This window comes from Hyperolius riggenbachi, chromosome 4, assembly GCF_040937935.1.
Source record: "Hyperolius riggenbachi isolate aHypRig1 chromosome 4, aHypRig1.pri, whole genome shotgun sequence".
Taxonomy (NCBI): domain Eukaryota; kingdom Metazoa; phylum Chordata; class Amphibia; order Anura; family Hyperoliidae; genus Hyperolius; species Hyperolius riggenbachi.
Genome location: NC_090649.1, coordinates 3,399,841 through 3,426,156, shown reverse-complemented (window position 1 = coordinate 3,426,156; position 26,316 = coordinate 3,399,841). Strand labels below are relative to the sequence as shown.

The following is a 26,316-nucleotide window of genomic DNA, read 5'->3' as shown; positions in this document are numbered from 1 at the left end:
CACCTCCCCAGACAGCCCATCCCTATACCAGGGAGACCAACACCTCCCCGGACAGCCCATCACTATACCAGGGAGACCAACACCTCCCCAGACAGCCCATCACTATACCAGGGAAGACCAACACCTCTTTTTTATAACTTTAGAAAAGGACTATATAGACTAATGCAATCTCAGAGAGGCAAAAAAGAACTCTGAAAAATATTTATTGACACATATAGAAAAACATCAAAAACACATGATTCTTCAGCATCACAATGATTGTTTTTTAAGATACATAAGGTAGATTTGAGTTGACCAATGGTTGTAGCTTTACGGGTATTAAACTTCAAGGCAACGACACATGTTCGTTTCGGGCTTTTTTTGTAAAATTGTATGCGCCCTTCATCAGGCCGTGATACCCAATTCTAAAAATGAAGACAATACATAACAACACATTAAAATCACAAAGTACAATTGATCAAGTGCGACAGAAAAACTGTCGTACAAAAAAGAGACCACCACCTAGAAAGGTTCATAGCATGTACATCAGGTTCAATCCAAGAACCTACATGCATGGATCAGACCAAAGATTTGTGAAGAGCTTATAGAAGAATGTGTCAAGATGAGGATAGAAGTAAAGATGGAAAAAGAATAAGAGCCCAAGAACAGAGTAAACCACAGTAAACCAACTTCCTGGGGACTAGTAAATATCAGTCACCATATTCCTAAGTTGGTTACCAGAAAGAGGTGTAAAGTATATAACACATGAATTGTGACTGGACCAGAGATTTTGAAAAAATGGTGAAAAATCAACAAACCTGTGAAGCTCAACCGAAAGGGGACCAATCAGGCAACAAAGGCCGAATGCTGGGGGGGGCGTCTGAGCTTACCAGACCCACAAAATCTAGAATAAAATTATAAAAAATATGTATAGAAACCCAGCAAAGCTCATCCCAATATGGTAGAGTGCCCAAGTATGTAACACACAGCCAGACCTCCCATATACCAAAGGAAAGGAACCCTGTCATATGTATAGTTAAACCTGGGCCATCTTGATATAACATTCAACATGTGAGCACGTATATAGGCTCACACAAAGGCGTGACCCAAAGTCAAACAGCCATAAATATATAAATACCAACAACACCTCTATATAGTTATCTATTTCCATATATTATATCCATGCATATTCCTACCTGGGGCAGCTTATCTAGATTGTGCTTAAAAAAAACTTTAATCACAAGCACAACTATGTATGCAAAAACATATAGGTAATGTACACAAAGCATTATGCAGTCACTATATATAGTGCAAAGCAGACCATTGGCATTAAGTATCCATGACAAGAAGAACAGTTAATCTACAAAGGAGATAAAAAAATCAATAATAAAGGGTATATGGACGGATTTACCTTTCCACCGGCTGGAGACAAATGCTGCAAGGTGGGAACCCAGTTAGAAATGACATCCCCTGCCATTTAAATATCCCACCAGGCACTGCTGTCTATTGGAGGCAACCAATCCAGAGCTTAGCAAAAACGGACCCACCCTGGAGCGCATCTCCACGTAAACAGCGGCTCATAAGAGGCAGTGGAGAAGACGTCGCCCCCTCCCACCGGAAGCGACGTCAGGCTCTTCAGAGACCAATAGGGATACGGCTAGTAGCCATGCTGGAACGCAGAAGGAAGTAAACAGGTCAAGCCTGCAATAGGGGCGCGGCTGGTGACCACGCTGAGGCGCAGGAGGAAGCGAGTGTGTCAAAATCCAAAGGCACCAATGGGGAGACAGCTCATAACCACGCTGGAGCGCAGGAGGAAGTAAGTATACGCTAGAGATACCGATAGGGATATACTATACAATAAACTACTCATAGCCACGCAGGAGCGCAGAGAGAGGTATGTATAAAGGGGAATGGCTCCCATATAACATCTGATCATAAAGACAGCACACTGACACGACAGAGACATCCTTAGATGTTGCAAGAAAAACGGGAAACATCACTAAAAAACTAATTTAAAGGGACATATCAGAATTACCTCAATGTCACCATATAAGCCATCCCTGCATACATAGAGATCTCACCAGTATAAAACACCAAGAAAAGCAGAATGGAGAACAAGCCATATGTCACACGCCCAGGCACCCCCACCAGAGATGGAGAGCTGGAACCCAAAACATCGGATGAGCCCACAAAGGTAATATTGGTCAATAATCAATAACCCATGGTCCAGATTTCTTCTAAGAGAGGGAGCTGTAAGAAAAAAAAGCGAAAAGAATTTCAACACAAAACTTTCAAGTAAACACAATTTATTTCATACAAACAGACATATAGAATACAGTCGTGTCCAAATGGGCACGACAGTTAGTCTAAAGTGGTCTATATTCAGCATTGAGTCCAGCTGGAGTCAGTGTCTGTAAGAATCTGATCCAGCGGGCCTCTTTATGTAGTAAAATTAGTTCTCTATTTCCACCCCTTCTTGGTGGGGGGACTATATCTAGGACGCAAAATCTCAGCTGATTCGCCGAATGGCCCATAGAGACAAAATGCTGAGCCACCGGGGAATCAATCTGAGATGGATCTAAATTGCGCCTCAGCGCAACATTAATTCTGGACCTGTGCTCAATGATGCGCTCCTTAACGGAACGAGTAGTTTCCCCTACATACATCTTGCCACATGGGCACTTAATACCATATACCACAAATTCAGTATCACATGTGGCAAAATGGGAAAATTTAACTGGGAACCCTTTCATGGGGTGGTTAATGCTTCTCCCCTTTAAAACCAACTGGCAACACGAACAGTGTAGACACGGGAACGTACCCTTGCGCACAGGTGCCAGAAGTCTCTGAGTCCCACCCTTACAGGACCCCATATCTGCCCTGATCAAATGGTCCCTGATTGACTGCGCCCTCTTATAGGCTACCATAGGTGTCTGTTTGAAGGCCGGTATTTCAGCACTGATAGACCGCAGGATAGGCCAGTGCCGCCTGACCACATCCACAACCCTAGAGGATAGTGTACTAAAGGACGTAGCTAAAATCATACGTTCCTGTTTGTCATTACCCATGTTTTTACGGGATTTTTTCAACAATTCAATTCGTTCGTATTTCATTACATCTCTTTTGATGCGTTCAACCAATTTTTTAGGGTAATGTCTATCAACAAATTTGGATGTCATCCCAGACATACGTCTTTCTACTTGTTGTTCATCACTAACAATTCGACGTACCCGCATAAGCTGTGACTTGGGTAATGACTCTCTTAAAGACCTAGGATGGAAACTATGAAAGTCCAAGAGAGTATTTCGATCCGTAGGTTTAGAGAATAGGTCAAACGACAATAGCCGACCCCGTCTGCATACATTCACATCAAGAAACGCAATCTGTGATGCATCAACACTGAAGGTAAATTTCAAGGCGGTAGAGGCTCCCTGGAGTTCATTGTAGAAGAGGTCAAAGGAGGACCGGGGCCCCGCCCAGATCAAAAAGATATCGTCAATGTATCTACGCCAAATACAGGCGTATTTTTTAAAAAGATCATTGCGGTATACCCAATCCTCCTCGAACCTCTCCACAAATAGATTGGCATACACAGGAGCTACATTAGAACCCATCGAGGATCCTCTTTGTTGAAGATAGAATGTATCCTGGAAGAGGAAAAAATTCCTCTCAAGTACCAACTCTAGAAGGGACATGATGAATTCAACCTGTAATCCGCCAACCGTAAGGTCACCTAGAAGGGACTGTCGTATAGCTGCCTTACCCTCAGTGTGTGGGATGCATGTATAGAGCGACTCAATGTCAAGCGTAATGAGTAGGCAGTTCTCATGTGGCAGAACTAACTCGCTCATTTGATTAATGAAGTCCGATGTGTCCCTAATGTACGATTTCTGATTGAGCATGTACTTTCTAAGTACCTTATCTAGAAAAATAGCAGTATGACTAAACACTGAGTCACACCCAGCCACGATGGGTCTCCCGGGTGGTTGATCAAGTCTCTTGTGGATTTTGGGCAAGCAATAGATGACCGGGGTGACAGGTTTGTCATTGTAGAGATATTCAAATAATTTCTGGTCTATAATATTGCTGTCCAATGCATCACACAAGATAACTTTAAGCTCCTTCAAAAACACACATGTTGGGTCCACATCTAACTTTCGATATACACTCTCATCATTAAGCTGTCTTAAAATTTCTGACACATAGTCATCTCTATTCATCACCACAACAGCCCCACCCTTATCAGCTGGTTTCACAACAATAGAGGAATTTTTCTTAAGGTTAAACAGCGCCTCCTTCTCAGCTCGACTGAAATTATGTTTCACATAGGGAGTATGCCCTCTTTTGAATTCTGACTCTAATTTAGCAATATCCCGTTTCACTACTTTAATGTATGCCTCTACTTGTTCATTACCTTCAGAATTAATGTTGCGCTGAGGCGCAATTTAGATCCATCTCAGATTGATTCCCCGGTGGCTCAGCATTTTGTCTCTATGGGCCATTCGGCGAATCAGCTGAGATTTTGCGTCCTAGATATAGTCCCCCCACCAAGAAGGGGTGGAAATAGAGAACTAATTTTACTACATAAAGAGGCCCGCTGGATCAGATTCTTACAGACACTGACTCCAGCTGGACTCAATGCTGAATATAGACCACTTTAGACTAACTGTCGTGCCCATTTGGACACGACTGTATTCTATATGTCTGTTTGTATGAAATAAATTGTGTTTACTTGAAAGTTTTGTGTTGAAATTCTTTTCGCTTTTTTTCTTACAGCTCCCTCTCTTAGAAGAAATCTGGACCATGGGTTATTGATTATTGACCAATATTACCTTTGTGGGCTCATCCGATGTTTTGGGTTCCAGCTCTCCATCTCTGGTGGGGGTGCCTGGGCGTGTGACATATGGCTTGTTCTCCATTCTGCTTTTCTTGGTGTTTTATACTGGTGAGATCTCTATGTATGCAGGGATGGCTTATATGGTGACATTGAGGTAATTCTGATATGTCCCTTTAAATTAGTTTTTTAGTGATGTTTCCCGTTTTTCTTGCAACATCTAAGGATGTCTCTGTCGTGTCAGTGTGCTGTCTTTATGATCAGATGTTATATGGGAGCCATTCCCCTTTATACATACCTCTCTCTGCGCTCCTGCGTGGCTATGAGTAGTTTATTGTATAGTATATCCCTATCGGTATCTCTAGCGTATACTTACTTCCTCCTGCGCTCCAGCGTGGTTATGAGCTGTCTCCCCATTGGTGCCTTTGGATTTTGACACACTCGCTTCCTCCTGCGCCTCAGCGTGGTCACCAGCCGCGCCCCTATTGCAGGCTTGACCTGTTTACTTCCTTCTGCGTTCCAGCATGGCTACTAGCCGTATCCCTATTGGTCTCTGAAGAGCCTGACGTCGCTTCCGGTGGGAGGGGGCGACGTCTTCTCCACTGCCTCTTATGAGCCGCTGTTTACGTGGAGATGCGCTCCAGGGTGGGTCCGTTTTTGCTAAGCTCTGGATTGGTTGCCTCCAATAGACAGCAGTGCCTGGTGGGATATTTAAATGGCAGGGGATGTCATTTCTAACTGGGTTCCCACCTTGCAGCATTTGTCTCCAGCCGGTGGAAAGGTAAATCCGTCCATATACCCTTTATTATTGATTTTTTATCTCCTTTGTAGATTAACTGTTCTTCTTGTCATGGATACTTAATGCCAATGGTCTGCTTTGCACTATATATAGTGACTGCATAATGCTTTGTGTACATTACCTATATGTTTTTGCATACATAGTTGTGCTTGTGATTAAAGTTTTTTTTAAGCACAATCTAGATAAGCTGCCCCAGGTAGGAATATGCATGGATATAATATATGGAAATAGATAACTATATAGAGGTGTTGTTGGTATTTATATATTTATGGCTGTTTGACTTTGGGTCACGCCTTTGTGTGAGCCTATATACGTGCTCACATGTTGAATGTTATATCAAGATGGCCCAGGTTTAACTATACATATGACAGGGTTCCTTTCCTTTGGTATATGGGAGGTCTGGCTGTGTGTTACATACTTGGGCACTCTACCATATTGGGATGAGCTTTGCTGGGTTTCTATACATATTTTTTATAATTTTATTCTAGATTTTGTGGGTCTGGTAAGCTCAGACGCCCCCCCCAGCATTCGGCCTTTGTTGCCTGATTGGTCCCCTTTCGGTTGAGCTTCACAGGTTTGTTGATTTTTCACCATTTTTTCAAAATCTCTGGTCCAGTCACAATTCATGTGTTATATACTTTACACCTCTTTCTGGTAACCAACTTAGGAATATGGTGACTGATATTTACTAGTCCCCAGGAAGTTGGTTTACTGTGGTTTACTCTGTTCTTGGGCTCTTATTCTTTTTCCATCTTTACTTCTATCCTCATCTTGACACATTCTTCTATAAGCTCTTCACAAATCTTTGGTCTGATCCATGCATGTAGGTTCTTGGATTGAACCTGATGTACATGCTATGAACCTTTCTAGGTGGTGGTCTCTTTTTTGTACGACAGTTTTTCTGTCGCACTTGATCAATTGTACTTTGTGATTTTAATGTGTTGTTATGTATTGTCTTCATTTTTAGAATTGGGTATCACGGCCTGATGAAGGGCGCATACAATTTTACAAAAAAAGCCCGAAACGAACATGTGTCGTTGCCTTGAAGTTTAATACCCGTAAAGCTACAACCATTGGTCAACTCAAATCTACCTTATGTATCTTAAAAAACAATCATTGTGATGCTGAAGAATCATGTGTTTTTGATGTTTTTCTATATGTGTCAATAAATATTTTTCAGAGTTCTTTTTTGCCTCTCTGAGATTGCATTAGTCTATATAGTCCTTTTCTAAAGTTATAAATAAGTGTCGGTGGGTAAGGTGGATTACCCTGAAAAAGGACTGTGTTTTTAATCCTTCACAATATAAAGGATTGTACCTCCAGAGTTCCTAACAAAGACCAACACCTCCCCAGACAGCCCATCACTATACCAGGGAAGACCAACACCTCCCCAGACAGCCCATCACTATACCAGGGAAGACCAACACCTCCCCAGACAGCCCATCACTATACCAGGGAACATCCCAACACTTCCCCGGACAGCCCATCACTATACCAGGGAAGATCCCAACACCTCCCCGGACAGCCCATCACTATACCAGGGAAGACCAACACCTCCCCAGACAGCCCATCACTATACCAGGGAACATCCCAACACTTCGGACAACGACTTACTTCTCATATTCCTCTGCAGCTTCTTTAAGCTTCACAAAAAACTCCTCCATCCCGGCACCGGTAACTGCCGACACACCGACCACCTGGAGGAGAGAGGAGGGAATACAGTGCGTCAGGACCATATCTGGTGGGGCGCAGGGACCGGGCGTGGCGGAGTGCAGAGACTGGGGAGTGGTGCAGAGACAGGGAGTGGCAGAGTGCAGAGACCGGGGCGCAGAGACCGGGGCACGACGGGGCGCAGAGCCTGGGGCACGGCGGGGCGCAGAGGCCGGGGCACGGCCGGGGGCGCAGAGGCCGGGGGCGCAGAGGTTGAGGGCACGGCCGGGGGCGCAGAGGCTGGGGCACGGCGGGGTGCAGGGGCCGGGGCGTGGTATAGAGACCGGGGCGTGGTGCAGAGACCGGGGCGTGGTGCAGAGACCGGGGCGTGGTGCAGAGACCGGGGCGTGGTGCAGAGACCGGGGCGTGGTGCAGAGGCCGGGGCACGGCGGGGCGCAGAGGCCGGGGCACGGCGGGGCGCAGGGGCTGGAGCACGGCGGGGTGCAGGGGCCGGGGCGTGGTATAGAGACAGGGAGTGGCAGAGCGCAGAGACTGGGGCGTGGTATAGAGACCGGGGCGTGGTGCAGAGACCGGGGCGTGGTGGGGCACAGGGACCAGGGCACGGCGGAGCGCAGGGACCAGTCATGGTTGGCCGCGGGGACCGGGTACACACACAGGATAGCACATTACCCGCAGGGAGTTGTAGAACTCATCCAGCACCAGGCTCATGGATCGGGTCAGGTTGCTGACATATGACGTCTCCTGGTTCAGAGCATCCTGGAACGTCTCAAAGTCCTGCATCCACTCCACTGCAAAGCTGTGATCGATTATGTCTGTCTGCAAGAGAAAGAGGCCTATAAAATATTCAAAACCAACATTTGCCAAAGCGCAGACCTGTCTCAGACCAGCGAGTAGCTGGGGGTTGGACTGTCCTACAGAGGAAAACCTACATGATCTACAAATGCCAGACTAAACTGGTGGCCCATCAATCAACTTTAGGGATGGAGCTGTCCTGAATGAGTGTGGCTGGGAGATCCAAAGGGTAGGGGCAGCATGGCAGAAGGTTCTGGCTCCAAAGCTGTGATCGATTATGTCTGTCTGCCAGAGATTACCGCTGCCTCAATTCTGTCCAACCACAGAGCTGATCGATCATGTCTGTCTGCCAGTGATACATTACTTTTGTCTTGAGCTCAATGCAGACAGACCATTCCCCATCCTGTCAGATGACTCTGCTGGCAGCTGTTGGCCCACAGAGGTTCCCCGCAAAGCAACAGACCCGATGCCGTGACCACATGCTAATGGCCGGTGTATGGAGGAGCGCAGGAACTCCAGTATTCACACAGCTGTGATTAACTTCAGCTGGGAAGAGTTCATATACTCTGCACTCATACAGTACTGTCTGTACAAGGACGGCAGCTCACTCTGCGCTCATACAGTACTGTCTGTACAAGGACGGCAGCTCACTCTGCGCCTATACAGTACTGTCTGTACAAGGACGGCAGCTCACTCTGCGCTCATACAGTACTGTCTCTACAAGGACGGCAGCTCACTCTGCGCTCATACAGTACTGTCTGTACAAGGACGGCAGCTCACTCTGCGCTCATACAGTACTGTCTGTACAAGGACGGCAGCTCACTCTGCGCTCATACAGTACTGTCTGTACAAGGACGGCAGCTCACTCTGCGCTCATACAGTACTGTCTGTACAAGGACGGCAGCTCACTCTGCACTCATACAGTACTGTCTGTACAAGGACGGCAGCTCACTCTGCGCTCATACAGTACTGTCTGTACAAGGACGGCAGCTCACTCTGCGCTCATACAGTACTGTCTGTACAAGGACGGCAGCTCACTCTGCACTCATACAGTACTGTCTGTACAAGGACAGCAGCTCACTCTGCACTCATACAGTACTGTCTCTACAAGGACGGCAGCTCACTCTGCACTCATACAGTACTGTCTGTACAAGGACGGCAGCTCACTCTGCACTCATACAGTACTGTCTGTACAAGGACGGCAGCTCACTCTGCGCTCATACAGTACTGTCTGTACAAGGACGGCAGCTCACTCTGCGCTCATACAGTACTGTCTGTACAAGGACGGCAGCTCACTCTGCACTCATACAGTACTGTCTGTACAAGGACGGCAGCTCACTCTGCGCTCATACAGTACTGTCTGTACAAGGACGGCAGCTCACTCTGCGCTCATACAGTACTGTCTGTACAAGGACGGCAGCTCACTCTGCACTCATACAGTACTGTCTGTACAAGGACAGCAGCTCACTCTGCACTCATACAGTACTGTCTCTACAAGGACGGCAGCTCACTCTGCACTCATACAGTACTGTCTGTACAAGGACGGCAGCTCACTCTGCACTCATACAGTACTGTCTGTACAAGGACGGCAGCTCACTCTGCGCTCATACAGTACTGTCTGTACAAGGACGGCAGCTCACTCTGCGCTCATACAGTACTGTCTGTACAAGGACGGCAGCTCACTCTGCACTCATACAGTACTGTCTGTACAAGGACAGCAGCTCACTCTGCACTCATACAGTACTGTCTGTACAAGGACGGCAGCTCACTCTGCACTCATACAGTACTGTCTGTACAAGGACGGCAGCTCACTCTGCACTCATACAGTACTGTCTGTACAAGGACGGCAGCTCACTCTGCACTCATACAGTACTGTCTGTACAAGGACGGCAGCTCACTCTGCGCTCATACAGTACTGTCTGTACAAGGACGGCAGCTCACTCTGCACTCATATAGTACTGTCTGTACAAGGACGGCAGCTCACTCTGCACTCATACAGTACTGCCTGTACAAGGACGGCAGCTCACTCTGCGCTCATACAGTACTGTCTGTACAAGGACGGCAGCTCACTCTGCGCTCATACAGTACTGTCTGTACAAGGACGGCAGCTCACTCTGCGCTCATACAGTACTGTCTGTACAAGGACGGCAGCTCACTCTGCGCTCATACAGTACTGTCTGTACAAGGACGGCAGCTCACTCTGCGCTCATACAGTACTGCCTGTACAAGGACGGCAGCTCACTCTGCGCTCATACAGTACTGTCTGTACAAGGACGGCAGCTCACTCTGCGCTCATACAGTACTGTCTGTACAAGGACGGCAGCTCACTCTGCGCTCATACAGTACTGTCTGTACAAGGACGGCAGCTCACTCTGCGCTCATACAGTACTGTCTGTACAAGGACGGCAGCTCACTCTGCGCCTATACAGTACTGTCTGTACAAGGACGGCAGCTCACTCTGCGCTCATACAGTACTGTCTCTACAAGGACGGCAGCTCACTCTGCACTCATACAGTACTGTCTGTAGAAGGACGGCAGCTCACTCTGCACTCATACAGTACTGTCTGTACAAGGACGGCAGCTCACTCTGCGCCCATACAGTACTGTCTCTACAAGGACGGCAGCTCACTCTGCGCTCATACAGTACTGCCTGTACAAGGACGGCAGCTCACTCTGCGCTCATACAGTACTGTCTGTACAAGGACGGCAGCTCACTCTGCGCTCATACAGTACTGTCTGTACAAGGACGGCAGCTCACTCTGCGCTCATACAGTACTGTCTGTACAAGGACGGCAGCTCACTCTGCGCTCATACAGTACTGTCTGTACAAGGACGGCAGCTCACTCTGCGCCTATACAGTACTGTCTGTACAAGGACGGCAGCTCACTCTGCGCTCATACAGTACTGTCTCTACAAGGACGGCAGCTCACTCTGCACTCATACAGTACTGTCTGTAGAAGGACGGCAGCTCACTCTGCACTCATACAGTACTGTCTGTACAAGGACGGCAGCTCACTCTGCGCCCATACAGTACTGTCTCTACAAGGACGGCAGCTCACTCTGCGCTCATACAGTACTGTCTGTAGAAGGACGGCAGCTCACTCTGCACTCATACAGTACTGTCTCTACAAGGACGGCAGCTCACTCTGCGCTCATACAGTACTGTCTGTACAAGGACGGCAGCTCACTCTGCGCCTATACAGTACTGTCTGTACAAGGACGGCAGCTCACTCTGCGCTCATACAGTACTGTCTGTACAAGGACGGCAGCTCACTCTGCGCTCATACAGTACTGTCTGTACAAGGACGGCAGCTCACTCTGCGCTCATACAGTACTGTCTGTACAAGGACGGCAGCTCACTCTGCGCTCATACAGTACTGTCTGTACAAGGACGGCAGCTCACTCTGCGCTCATACAGTACTGTCTCTACAAGGACGGCAGCTCACTCTGCGCCCATACAGTACTGTCTGTACAAGGACGGCAGCTCACTCTGCGCTCATACAGTACTGTCTCTACAAGGACGGCAGCTCACTCTGCGCTCATACAGTACTGTCTGTACAAGGACGGCAGCTCACTCTGCGCCCATACAGTACTGTCTGTACAAGGACGGCAGCTCACTCTGCGCTCATACAGTACTGCCTGTACAAGGACGGCAGCTCACTCTGCGCTCATACAGTACTGTCTGTACAAGGACGGCAGCTCACTCTGCGCTCATACAGTACTGTCTGTACAAGGACGGCAGCTCACTCTGCGCCCATACAGTACTGTCTGTACAAGGACGGCAGCTCACTCTGCGCCCATACAGTACTGTCTGTACAAGGACGGCAGCTCACTCTGCGCTCATACAGTACTGTCTGTACAAGGACGGCAGCTCACTCTGCGCCCATACAGTACTGTCTGTACAAGGACGGCAGCTCACTCTGCGCTCATACAGTACTGTCTGTACAAGGACGGCAGCTCACTCTGCGCTCATACAGTACTGTCTGTACAAGGACGGCAGCTCACTCTGCGCTCATACAGTACTGTCTCTACAAGGACGGCAGCTCACTCTGCACTCATACAGTACTGTCTGTACAAGGACGGCAGCTCACTCTGCGCCCATACAGTACTGTCTGTACAAGGACGGCAGCTCACTCTGCGCTCATACAGTACTGTCTCTACAAGGACGGCAGCTCACTCTGCGCTCATACAGTACTGTCTGTACAAGGACGGCAGCTCACTCTGCGCTCATACAGTACTGTCTGTACAAGGACGGCAGCTCACTCTGCGCCCATACAGTACTGTCTGTACAAGGACGGCAGCTCACTCTGCGCTCATACAGTACTGCCTGTACAAGGACGGCAGCTCACTCTGCGCTCATACAGTACTGTCTGTACAAGGACGGCAGCTCACTCTGCGCTCATACAGTACTGTCTGTACAAGGACGGCAGCTCACTCTGCGCTCATACAGTACTGTCTGTACAAGGACGGCAGCTCACTCTGCGCTCATACAGTACTGCCTGTACAAGGACGGCAGCTCACTCTGCGCTCATACAGTACTGCCTGTAGAAGGACGGCAGCTCACTCTGCGCTCATACAGTACTGTGTGTACAAGGACGGCAGCTCACTCTGTGCCACTGCAGTACTGTCTGTACAAGGACGGCAGCTCACTCTGTGCCACTGCAGTACTGTCTGTACAAGGACGGCAGCTCACTCTGTGCCACTGCAGTACTGTCTGTACAAGGACGGCAGCTCACTCTGCGCCCATACAGTACTGTCTGTACAAGGACGGCAGCTCACTCTGCGCTCATACAGTACTGTCTGTAGAAGGACGGCAGCTCACTCTGCGCTCATACAGTACTGTCTGTACAAGGACGGCAGCTCACTCTGCACTCATACAGTACTGTCTCTACAAGGACGGCAGCTCACTCTGCGCCCATACAGTACTGTCTGTACAAGGACGGCAGCTCACTCTGCGCTCATACAGTACTGTCTGTAGAAGGACGGCAGCTCACTCTGCGCTCATACAGTACTGTCTGTACAAGGACGGCAGCTCACTCTGCACTCATACAGTACTGTCTCTACAAGGACGGCAGCTCACTCTGCGCTCATACAGTACTGTCTGTACAAGGACGGCAGCTCACTCTGCGCTCATACAGTACTGTCTCTACAAGGACGGCAGCTCACTCTGCGCTCATACAGTACTGTCTGTACAAGGACGGCAGCTCACTCTGCACTCATACAGTACTGTCTCTACAAGGACGGCAGCTCACTCTGCGCTCATACAGTACTCTGTACAAGGACGGCAGCTCACTCTGCGCTCATACAGTACTGTCTGTACAAGGACGGCAGCTCACTCTGCACTCATACAGTACTGTCTGTACAAGGACGGCAGCTCACTCTGCGCTCATACAGTACTGTCTGTAGAAGGACGGCAGCTCACTCTGCGCTCATACAGTACTGTCTGTACAAGGACGGCAGCTCACTCTGCGCTCATACAGTACTGTCTCTACAAGGACGGCAGCTCACTCTGCGCTCATACAGTACTGTCTGTACAAGGACGGCAGCTCACTCTGCACTCATACAGTACTGTCTCTACAAGGACGGCAGCTCACTCTGCGCTCATACAGTACTGTCTGTACAAGGACGGCAGCTCACTCTGCACTCATACAGTACTGTCTCTACAAGGACGGCAGCTCACTCTGCGCTCATACAGTACTCTGTACAAGGACGGCAGCTCACTCTGCGCTCATACAGTACTGTCTGTACAAGGACGGCAGCTCACTCTGCGCCCATACAGTACTGTCTGTACAAGGACGGCAGCTCACTCTGCGCTCATACAGTACTGTCTGTACAAGGACGGCAGCTCACTCTGCGCTCATACAGTACTGTCTGTACAAGGACGGCAGCTCACTCTGCGCTCATACAGTACTGTCTGTACAAGGACGGCAGCTCACTCTGCGCCCATACAGTACTGTCTGTACAAGGACGGCAGCTCACTCTGCGCCCATACAGTACTGTCTGTACAAGGACGGCAGCTCACTCTGCGCTCATACAGTACTGTCTCTACAAGGACGGCAGCTCACTCTGCGCTCATACAGTACTGTCTGTACAAGGACGGCAGCTCACTCTGCGCTCATACAGTACTGTCTGTACAAGGACGGCAGCTCACTCTGCGCCCATACAGTACTGTCTGTACAAGGACGGCAGCTCACTCTGCGCTCATACAGTACTGCCTGTACAAGGACGGCAGCTCACTCTGCGCTCATACAGTACTGTCTGTACAAGGACGGCAGCTCACTCTGCGCTCATACAGTACTGTCTGTACAAGGACGGCAGCTCACTCTGCGCTCATACAGTACTGTCTGTACAAGGACGGCAGCTCACTCTGCGCTCATACAGTACTGCCTGTACAAGGACGGCAGCTCACTCTGCGCTCATACAGTACTGCCTGTAGAAGGACGGCAGCTCACTCTGCGCTCATACAGTACTGTGTGTACAAGGACGGCAGCTCACTCTGTGCCACTGCAGTACTGTCTGTACAAGGACGGCAGCTCACTCTGTGCCACTGCAGTACTGTCTGTACAAGGACGGCAGCTCACTCTGTGCCACTGCAGTACTGTCTGTACAAGGACGGCAGCTCACTCTGCGCCCATACAGTACTGTCTGTACAAGGACGGCAGCTCACTCTGCGCTCATACAGTACTGTCTGTAGAAGGACGGCAGCTCACTCTGCGCTCATACAGTACTGTCTGTACAAGGACGGCAGCTCACTCTGCACTCATACAGTACTGTCTCTACAAGGACGGCAGCTCACTCTGCGCCCATACAGTACTGTCTGTACAAGGACGGCAGCTCACTCTGCGCTCATACAGTACTGTCTGTAGAAGGACGGCAGCTCACTCTGCGCTCATACAGTACTGTCTGTACAAGGACGGCAGCTCACTCTGCACTCATACAGTACTGTCTCTACAAGGACGGCAGCTCACTCTGCGCTCATACAGTACTGTCTGTACAAGGACGGCAGCTCACTCTGCGCTCATACAGTACTGTCTCTACAAGGACGGCAGCTCACTCAGCGCTCATACAGTACTGTCTGTACAAGGACGGCAGCTCACTCTGCACTCATACAGTACTGTCTCTACAAGGACGGCAGCTCACTCTGCGCTCATACAGTACTCTGTACAAGGACGGCAGCTCACTCTGCGCTCATACAGTACTGTCTGTACAAGGACGGCAGCTCACTCTGCACTCATACAGTACTGTCTGTACAAGGACGGCAGCTCACTCTGCGCTCATACAGTACTGTCTGTAGAAGGACGGCAGCTCACTCTGCGCTCATACAGTACTGTCTGTACAAGGACGGCAGCTCACTCTGCGCTCATACAGTACTGTCTCTACAAGGACGGCAGCTCACTCTGCGCTCATACAGTACTGTCTGTACAAGGACGGCAGCTCACTCTGCACTCATACAGTACTGTCTCTACAAGGACGGCAGCTCACTCTGCGCTCATACAGTACTGTCTGTACAAGGACGGCAGCTCACTCTGCACTCATACAGTACTGTCTGTACAAGGACGGCAGCTCACTCTGCGCTCATACAGTACTGTCTGTACAAGGACGGCAGCTCACTCTGCGCTCATACAGTACTGTCTGTACAAGGACGGCAGCTCACTCTGCGCCTATACAGTACTGTCTGTACAAGGACGGCAGCTCACTCTGCGCCCATACAGTACTGTCTGTACAAGGACGGCAGCTCACTCTGCGCTCATACAGTACTCTGTACAAGGACGGCAGCTCACTCTGCGCTCATACAGTACTGTCTGTACAAGGACGGCAGCTCACTCTGCACTCATACAGTACTGTCTGTACAAGGACGGCAGCTCACTCTGCGCTCATACAGTACTGTCTCTACAAGGACGGCAGCTCACTCTGCGCTCATACAGTACTCTGTACAAGGACGGCAGCTCACTCTGCGCTCATACAGTACTGTCTGTACAAGGACGGCAGCTCACTCTGCACTCATACAGTACTGTCTGTACAAGGACGGCAGCTCACTCTGCGCTCATACAGTACTGTCTGTAGAAGGACGGCAGCTCACTCTGCGCTCATACAGTACTGTCTGTACAAGGACGGCAGCTCACTCTGCGCTCATACAGTACTGTCTGTACAAGGACGGCAGCTCACTCTGCGCCCATACAGTACTGTCTGTACAAGGACGGCAGCTCACTCTGCGCTCATACAGTACTGTCTGTACAAGGACGGCAGCTCACTCTGCGCTCATACAGTACTGTCTGTACAAGGACGGCAGCTCACTCTGCGCTCATACAGTACTGTCTGTACAAGGACGGCAGCTCACTCTGCACTCATACAGTACTGTCTGTACAAGGACGGCAGCTCACTCTGCGCTCATACAGTACTGTCTGTACAAGGACGGCAGCTCACTCTGCGCCTATACAGTACTGTCTGTACAAGGACGGCAGCTCACTCTGCGCTCATACAGTACTGTCTGTACAAGGACGGCAGCTCACTCTGCGCTCATACAGTACTGTCTGTACAAGGACGGCAGCTCACTCTGCGCCCATACAGTACTGTCTGTACAAGGACGGCAGCTCACTCTGCGCTCATACAGTACTGTCTGTACAAGGACGGCAGCTCACTCTGCGCTCATACAGTACTGTCTCTACAAGGACGGCAGCTCACTCTGCGCTCATACAGTACTGTCTGTACAAGGACGGCAGCTCACTCTGCGCTCATACAGTACTGTCTGTACAAGGACGGCAGCTCACTCTGCGCCCATACAGTACTGTCTGTACAAGGACGGCAGCTCACTCTGCGCTCATACAGTACTGCCTGTACAAGGACGGCAGCTCACTCTGCGCTCATACAGTACTGTCTGTACAAGGACGGCAGCTCACTCTGCGCTCATACAGTACTGTCTGTACAAGGACGGCAGCTCACTCTGCGCTCATACAGTACTGTCTGTACAAGGACGGCAGCTCACTCTGCGCTCATACAGTACTGCCTGTACAAGGACGGCAGCTCACTCTGCGCTCATACAGTACTGCCTGTAGAAGGACGGCAGCTCACTCTGCGCTCATACAGTACTGTGTGTACAAGGACGGCAGCTCACTCTGTGCCACTGCAGTACTGTCTGTACAAGGACGGCAGCTCACTCTGTGCCACTGCAGTACTGTCTGTACAAGGACGGCAGCTCACTCTGTGCCACTGCAGTACTGTCTGTACAAGGACGGCAGCTCACTCTGCGCCCATACAGTACTGTCTGTACAAGGACGGCAGCTCACTCTGCGCTCATACAGTACTGTCTGTAGAAGGACGGCAGCTCACTCTGCGCTCATACAGTACTGTCTGTACAAGGACGGCAGCTCACTCTGCACTCATACAGTACTGTCTCTACAAGGACGGCAGCTCACTCTGCGCCCATACAGTACTGTCTGTACAAGGACGGCAGCTCACTCTGCGCTCATACAGTACTGTCTGTAGAAGGACGGCAGCTCACTCTGCGCTCATACAGTACTGTCTGTACAAGGACGGCAGCTCACTCTGCACTCATACAGTACTGTCTCTACAAGGACGGCAGCTCACTCTGCGCTCATACAGTACTGTCTGTACAAGGACGGCAGCTCACTCTGCACTCATACAGTACTGTCTCTACAAGGACGGCAGCTCACTCTGCGCTCATACAGTACTCTGTACAAGGACGGCAGCTCACTCTGCGCTCATACAGTACTGTCTCTACAAGGACGGCAGCTCACTCTGCGCTCATACAGTACTGTCTGTACAAGGACGGCAGCTCACTCTGCACTCATACAGTACTGTCTCTACAAGGACGGCAGCTCACTCTGCGCTCATACAGTACTCTGTACAAGGACGGCAGCTCACTCTGCGCTCATACAGTACTGTCTGTACAAGGACGGCAGCTCACTCTGCACTCATACAGTACTGTCTGTACAAGGACGGCAGCTCACTCTGCGCTCATACAGTACTGTCTGTAGAAGGACGGCAGCTCACTCTGCGCTCATACAGTACTGTCTGTACAAGGACGGCAGCTCACTCTGCGCTCATACAGTACTGTCTCTACAAGGACGGCAGCTCACTCTGCGCTCATACAGTACTGTCTGTACAAGGACGGCAGCTCACTCTGCACTCATACAGTACTGTCTCTACAAGGACGGCAGCTCACTCTGCGCTCATACAGTACTGTCTGTACAAGGACGGCAGCTCACTCTGCACTCATACAGTACTGTCTCTACAAGGACGGCAGCTCACTCTGCGCTCATACAGTACTCTGTACAAGGACGGCAGCTCACTCTGCGCTCATACAGTACTGTCTGTACAAGGACGGCAGCTCACTCTGCGCCCATACAGTACTGTCTGTACAAGGACGGCAGCTCACTCTGCGCTCATACAGTACTGTCTGTACAAGGACGGCAGCTCACTCTGCGCTCATACAGTACTGTCTGTACAAGGACGGCAGCTCACTCTGCGCTCATACAGTACTGTCTGTACAAGGACGGCAGCTCACTCTGCGCCCATACAGTACTGTCTGTACAAGGACGGCAGCTCACTCTGCGCCCATACAGTACTGTCTGTACAAGGACGGCAGCTCACTCTGCGCTCATACAGTACTGTCTCTACAAGGACGGCAGCTCACTCTGCGCTCATACAGTACTGTCTGTACAAGGACGGCAGCTCACTCTGCGCTCATACAGTACTGTCTGTACAAGGACGGCAGCTCACTCTGCGCCCATACAGTACTGTCTGTACAAGGACGGCAGCTCACTCTGCGCTCATACAGTACTGCCTGTACAAGGACGGCAGCTCACTCTGCGCTCATACAGTACTGTCTGTACAAGGACGGCAGCTCACTCTGCGCTCATACAGTACTGTCTGTACAAGGACGGCAGCTCACTCTGCGCTCATACAGTACTGTCTGTACAAGGACGGCAGCTCACTCTGCGCTCATACAGTACTGCCTGTACAAGGACGGCAGCTCACTCTGCGCTCATACAGTACTGCCTGTAGAAGGACGGCAGCTCACTCTGCGCTCATACAGTACTGTGTGTACAAGGACGGCAGCTCACTCTGTGCCACTGCAGTACTGTCTGTACAAGGACGGCAGCTCACTCTGTGCCACTGCAGTACTGTCTGTACAAGGACGGCAGCTCACTCTGTGCCACTGCAGTACTGTCTGTACAAGGACGGCAGCTCACTCTGCGCCCATACAGTACTGTCTGTACAAGGACGGCAGCTCACTCTGCGCTCATACAGTACTGTCTGTAGAAGGACGGCAGCTCACTCTGCGCTCATACAGTACTGTCTGTACAAGGACGGCAGCTCACTCTGCACTCATACAGTACTGTCTCTACAAGGACGGCAGCTCACTCTGCGCCCATACAGTACTGTCTGTACAAGGACGGCAGCTCACTCTGCGCTCATACAGTACTGTCTGTACAAGGACGGCAGCTCACTCTGCGCTCATACAGTACTGTCTCTACAAGGACGGCAGCTCACTCTGCGCTCATACAGTACTGTCTGTACAAGGACGGCAGCTCACTCTGCGCTCATACAGTACTGTCTGTACAAGGACGGCAGCTCACTCTGCGCCCATACAGTACTGTCTGTACAAGGACGGCAGCTCACTCTGCGCTCATACAGTACTGCCTGTACAAGGACGGCAGCTCACTCTGCGCTCATACAGTACTGTCTGTACAAGGACGGCAGCTCACTCTGCGCTCATACAGTACTGTCTGTACAAGGACGGCAGCTCACTCTGCGCTCATACAGTACTGTCTGTACAAGGACGGCAGCTCACTCTGCGCTCATACAGTACTGCCTGTACAAGGACGGCAGCTCACTCTGCGCTCATACAGTACTGCCTGTAGAAGGACGGCAGCTCACTCTGCGCTCATACAGTACTGTGTGTACAAGGACGGCAGCTCACTCTGTGCCACTGCAGTACTGTCTGTACAAGGACGGCAGCTCACTCTGTGCCACTGCAGTACTGTCTGTACAAGGACGGCAGCTCACTCTGTGCCACTGCAGTACTGTCTGTACAAGGACGGCAGCTCACTCTGCGCCCATACAGTACTGTCTGTACAAGGACGGCAGCTCACTCTGCGCTCATACAGTACTGTCTGTAGAAGGACGGCAGCTCACTCTGCGCTCATACAGTACTGTCTGTACAAGGACGGCAGCTCACTCTGCACTCATACAGTACTGTCTCTACAAGGACGGCAGCTCACTCTGCGCCCATACAGTACTGTCTGTACAAGGACGGCAGCTCACTCTGCGCTCATACAGTACTGTCTGTAGAAGGACGGCAGCTCACTCTGCGCTCATACAGTACTGTCTGTACAAGGACGGCAGCTCACTCTGCACTCATACAGTACTGTCTCTACAAGGACGGCAGCTCACTCTGCGCTCATACAGTACTGTCTGTACAAGGACGGCAGCTCACTCTGCGCTCATACAGTACTGTCTCTACAAGGACGGCAGCTCACTCTGCGCTCATACAGTACTGTCTGTACAAGGACGGCAGCTCACTCTGCACTCATACAGTACTGTCTCTACAAGGACGGCAGCTCACTCTGCGCTCATACAGTACTCTGTACAAGGACGGCAGCTCACTCTGCGCTCATACAGTACTGTCTGTACAAGGACGGCAGCTCACTCTGCACTCATACAGTACTGTCTGTACAAGGACGGCAGCTCACTCTGCGCTCATACAGTACTGTCTGTAGAAGGACGGCAGCTCACTCTGCGCTCATACAGTACTGTCTGTACAAGGACGGCAGCTCACTCTGCGCTCATACAGTACTGTCTCTACAAGGACGGCAGCTCACTCTGCGCTCATACAGTACTGTCTGTACAAGGACGGCAGCTCACTCTGCACTCATACAGTACTGTCTCTACAAGGACGGCAGCTCACTCTGCGCTCATACAGTACTGTCTGTACAAGGACGGCAGCTCACTCTGCACTCATACAGTACTGTCTCTACAAGGACGGCAGCTCACTCTGCGCTCATACAGTACTCTGTACAAGGACGGCAGCTCACTCTGCGCTCATACAGTACTGTCTGTACAAGGACGGCAGCTCACTCTGCGCCCATACAGTACTGTCTGTACAAGGACGGCAGCTCACTCTGCGCTCATACAGTACTGTCTGTACAAGGACGGCAGCTCACTCTGCGCTCATACAGTACTGTCTGTACAAGGACGGCAGCTCACTCTGCGCTCATACAGTACTGTCTGTACAAGGACGGCAGCTCACTCTGCGCCCATACAGTACTGTCTGTACAAGGACGGCAGCTCACTCTGCGCCCATACAGTACTGTCTGTACAAGGACGGCAGCTCACTCTGCGCTCATACAGTACTGTCTCTACAAGGACGGCAGCTCACTCTGCGCTCATACAGTACTGTCTGTACAAGGACGGCAGCTCACTCTGCGCTCATACAGTACTGTCTGTACAAGGACGGCAGCTCACTCTGCGCCCATACAGTACTGTCTGTACAAGGACGGCAGCTCACTCTGCGCTCATACAGTACTGCCTGTACAAGGACGGCAGCTCACTCTGCGCTCATACAGTACTGTCTGTACAAGGACGGCAGCTCACTCTGCGCTCATACAGTACTGTCTGTACAAGGACGGCAGCTCACTCTGCGCTCATACAGTACTGTCTGTACAAGGACGGCAGCTCACTCTGCGCTCATACAGTACTGCCTGTACAAGGACGGCAGCTCACTCTGCGCTCATACAGTACTGCCTGTAGAAGGACGGCAGCTCACTCTGCGCTCATACAGTACTGTGTGTACAAGGACGGCAGCTCACTCTGTGCCACTGCAGTACTGTCTGTACAAGGACGGCAGCTCACTCTGTGCCACTGCAGTACTGTCTGTACAAGGACGGCAGCTCACTCTGTGCCACTGCAGTACTGTCTGTACAAGGACGGCAGCTCACTCTGCGCCCATACAGTACTGTCTGTACAAGGACGGCAGCTCACTCTGCGCTCATACAGTACTGTCTGTAGAAGGACGGCAGCTCACTCTGCGCTCATACAGTACTGTCTGTACAAGGACGGCAGCTCACTCTGCACTCATACAGTACTGTCTCTACAAGGACGGCAGCTCACTCTGCGCCCATACAGTACTGTCTGTACAAGGACGGCAGCTCACTCTGCGCTCATACAGTACTGTCTGTAGAAGGACGGCAGCTCACTCTGCGCTCATACAGTACTGTCTGTACAAGGACGGCAGCTCACTCTGCACTCATACAGTACTGTCTCTACAAGGACGGCAGCTCACTCTGCGCTCATACAGTACTGTCTGTACAAGGACGGCAGCTCACTCTGCGCTCATACAGTACTGTCTCTACAAGGACGGCAGCTCACTCAGCGCTCATACAGTACTGTCTGTACAAGGACGGCAGCTCACTCTGCACTCATACAGTACTGTCTCTACAAGGACGGCAGCTCACTCTGCGCTCATACAGTACTCTGTACAAGGACGGCAGCTCACTCTGCGCTCATACAGTACTGTCTGTACAAGGACGGCAGCTCACTCTGCACTCATACAGTACTGTCTGTACAAGGACGGCAGCTCACTCTGCGCTCATACAGTACTGTCTGTAGAAGGACGGCAGCTCACTCTGCGCTCATACAGTACTGTCTGTACAAGGACGGCAGCTCACTCTGCGCTCATACAGTACTGTCTCTACAAGGACGGCAGCTCACTCTGCGCTCATACAGTACTGTCTGTACAAGGACGGCAGCTCACTCTGCACTCATACAGTACTGTCTCTACAAGGACGGCAGCTCACTCTGCGCTCATACAGTACTGTCTGTACAAGGACGGCAGCTCACTCTGCACTCATACAGTACTGTCTGTACAAGGACGGCAGCTCACTCTGCGCTCATACAGTACTGTCTGTACAAGGACGGCAGCTCACTCTGCGCTCATACAGTACTGTCTGTACAAGGACGGCAGCTCACTCTGCGCCTATACAGTACTGTCTGTACAAGGACGGCAGCTCACTCTGCGCCCATACAGTACTGTCTGTACAAGGACGGCAGCTCACTCTGCGCTCATACAGTACTCTGTACAAGGACGGCAGCTCACTCTGCGCTCATACAGTACTGTCTGTACAAGGACGGCAGCTCACTCTGCACTCATACAGTACTGTCTGTACAAGGACGGCAGCTCACTCTGCGCTCATACAGTACTGTCTCTACAAGGACGGCAGCTCACTCTGCGCTCATACAGTACTCTGTACAAGGACGGCAGCTCACTCTGCGCTCATACAGTACTGTCTGTACAAGGACGGCAGCTCACTCTGCACTCATACAGTACTGTCTGTACAAGGACGGCAGCTCACTCTGCGCTCATACAGTACTGTCTGTAGAAGGACGGCAGCTCACTCTGCGCTCATACAGTACTGTCTGTACAAGGACGGCAGCTCACTCTGCGCTCATACAGTACTGTCTGTACAAGGACGGCAGCTCACTCTGCGCCCATACAGTACTGTCTGTACAAGGACGGCAGCTCACTCTGCGCTCATACAGTACTGTCTGTACAAGGACGGCAGCTCACTCTGCGCTCATACAGTACTGTCTGTACAAGGACGGCAGCTCACTCTGCGCTCATACAGTACTGTCTGTACAAGGACGGCAGCTCACTCTGCACTCATACAGTACTGTCTGTACAAGGACGGCAGCTCACTCTGCGCTCATACAGTACTGTCTGTACAAGGACGGCAGCTCACTCTGCGCCTATACAGTACTGTCTGTACAAGGACGGCAGCTCACTCTGCGCTCATACAGTACTGTCTGTACAAGGACGGCAGCTCACTCTGCGCTCATACAGTACTGTCTGTACAAGGACGGCAGCTCACTCTGCGCCCATACAGTACTGTCTGTACAAGGACGGCAGCTCACTCTGCGCTCATACAGTACTGTCTGTACAAGGACGGCAGCTCACTCTGCGCCCATACAGTACTGTCTGTACAAGGACGGCAGCTCACTCTGCGCTCATACAGTACTGTCTGTACAAGGACGGCAGCTCACTCTGCGCCTATACAGTACTGTCTGTACAAGGACGGCAGCTCACTCTGCGCCCATACAGTACTGCCTGTACAAGGACGGCAGATCACTCTGCGCTCATACAGTACTGCCTGTACAAGGACGGCAGCTCGCTCTGCGCTCATACAGTACTGTCTGTACAAGGACGGCAGCTCACTCTGCGCTCATACAGTACTGTCTGTACAAGGACGGCAGCTCACTCTGCGCCCCTACAGTACTGCCTGTACAAGGACGGCAGCTCACTCTGCGCCCCTACAGTACTGCCTGTACAAGGACGGCAGCTCACTCTGCGCCCATACAGTACTGTCTGTACAAGGACGGCAGCTCACTCTGCGCTCATACAGTACTGTCTGTACAAGGACGGCAGCTCACTCTGCGCTCATACAGTACTGTCTGTACAAGGACGGCAGCTCACTCTGCGCTCATACAGTACTGTCTGTACAAGGACGGCAGCTCACTCTGCGCTCATACAGTACTGTCTGTACAAGGACGGCAGCTCACTCTGCGCCTATACAGTACTGTCTGTACAAGGACGGCAGCTCACTCTGCGCTCATACAGTACTGTCTCTACAAGGACGGCAGCTCACTCTGCACTCATACAGTACTGTCTGTAGAAGGACGGCAGCTCACTCTGCACTCATACAGTACTGTCTGTACAAGGACGGCAGCTCACTCTGCGCCCATACAGTACTGTCTCTACAAGGACGGCAGCTCACTCTGCGCTCATACAGTACTGTCTGTAGAAGGACGGCAGCTCACTCTGCACTCATACAGTACTGTCTCTACAAGGACGGCAGCTCACTCTGCGCTCATACAGTACTGTCTGTACAAGGACGGCAGCTCACTCTGCACTCATACAGTACTGTCTCTACAAGGACGGCAGCTCACTCTGCGCTCATACAGTACTGTCTGTACAAGGACGGCAGCTCACTCTGCACTCATACAGTACTGTCTCTACAAGGACGGCAGCTCACTCTGCGCTCATACAGTACTCTGTACAAGGACGGCAGCTCACTCTGCGCTCATACAGTACTGTCTGTACAAGGACGGCAGCTCACTCTGCGCCCATACAGTACTGTCTGTACAAGGACGGCAGCTCACTCTGCGCTCATACAGTACTGTCTGTACAAGGACGGCAGCTCACTCTGCGCTCATACAGTACTGTCTGTACAAGGACGGCAGCTCACTCTGCGCTCATACAGTACTGTCTGTACAAGGACGGCAGCTCACTCTGCACTCATACAGTACTGTCTGTACAAGGACGGCAGCTCACTCTGCGCCTATACAGTACTGTCTGTACAAGGAGGGCAGCTCACTCTGCGCTCATACAGTACTGTCTGTACAAGGACGGCAGCTCACTCTGCGCTCATACAGTACTGTCTGTACAAGGACGGCAGCTCACTCTGCGCTCATACAGTACTGTCTGTACAAGGACGGCAGCTCACTCTGCGCTCATACAGTACTGTCTGTACAAGGACGGCAGCTCACTCTGCACTCATACAGTACTGTCTGTACAAGGACGGCAGCTCACTCTGCGCCCATACAGTACTGTCTGTACAAGGACGGCAGCTCACTCTGCGCTCATACAGTACTGTCTGTACAAGGACGGCAGCTCACTCTGCGCCCATACAGTACTGTCTGTACAAGGACGGCAGCTCACTCTGCGCTCATACAGTACTGTCTGTACAAGGACGGCAGCTCACTCTGCGCCTATACAGTACTGTCTGTACAAGGACGGCAGCTCACTCTGCGCTCATACAGTACTGTCTGTACAAGGACGGCAGCTCACTCTGCGCTCATACAGTACTGTCTGTACAAGGACGGCAGCTCACTCTGCGCTCATACAGTACTGTCTGTACAAGGACGGCAGCTCACTCTGCGCTCAAACAGTACTGTCTGTACAAGGACGGCAGCTCACTCTGCGCCTATACAGTACTGTCTGTACAAGGACGGCAGCTCACTCTGCGCTCATACAGTACTGTCTGTACAAGGACGGCAGCTCACTCTGCACTCATACAGTACTGTCTGTACAAGGACAGCAGCTCACTCTGCGCTCATACAGTACTGTCTGTACAAGGACGGCAGCTCACTCTGCGCTCATACAGTACTGTCTGTACAAGGACGGCAGCTCACTCTGCGCTCATACAGTACTGTCTCTACAAGG

The 26,316-nt window shown here is 51.0% G+C and overlaps 1 protein-coding gene across 1 annotated transcript in view; it reads right to left on the bottom strand.

Moving 5' to 3' along the window:
* Nucleotides 1–26,316, bottom strand: part of GPN1 (GPN-loop GTPase 1) — a 127,144-nt gene that overhangs the window by 57,314 nt on the left and 43,514 nt on the right. The window contains exons 9-10 of the mRNA XM_068279816.1: nt 7,953–8,099; nt 7,227–7,309 (exon numbers count right to left, since the gene is read on the bottom strand). Coding sequence (XP_068135917.1) covers nt 7,227–7,309; nt 7,953–8,099 — 230 coding nt within the window. The remainder of the gene's footprint in view (nt 1–7,226; nt 7,310–7,952; nt 8,100–26,316) is intronic.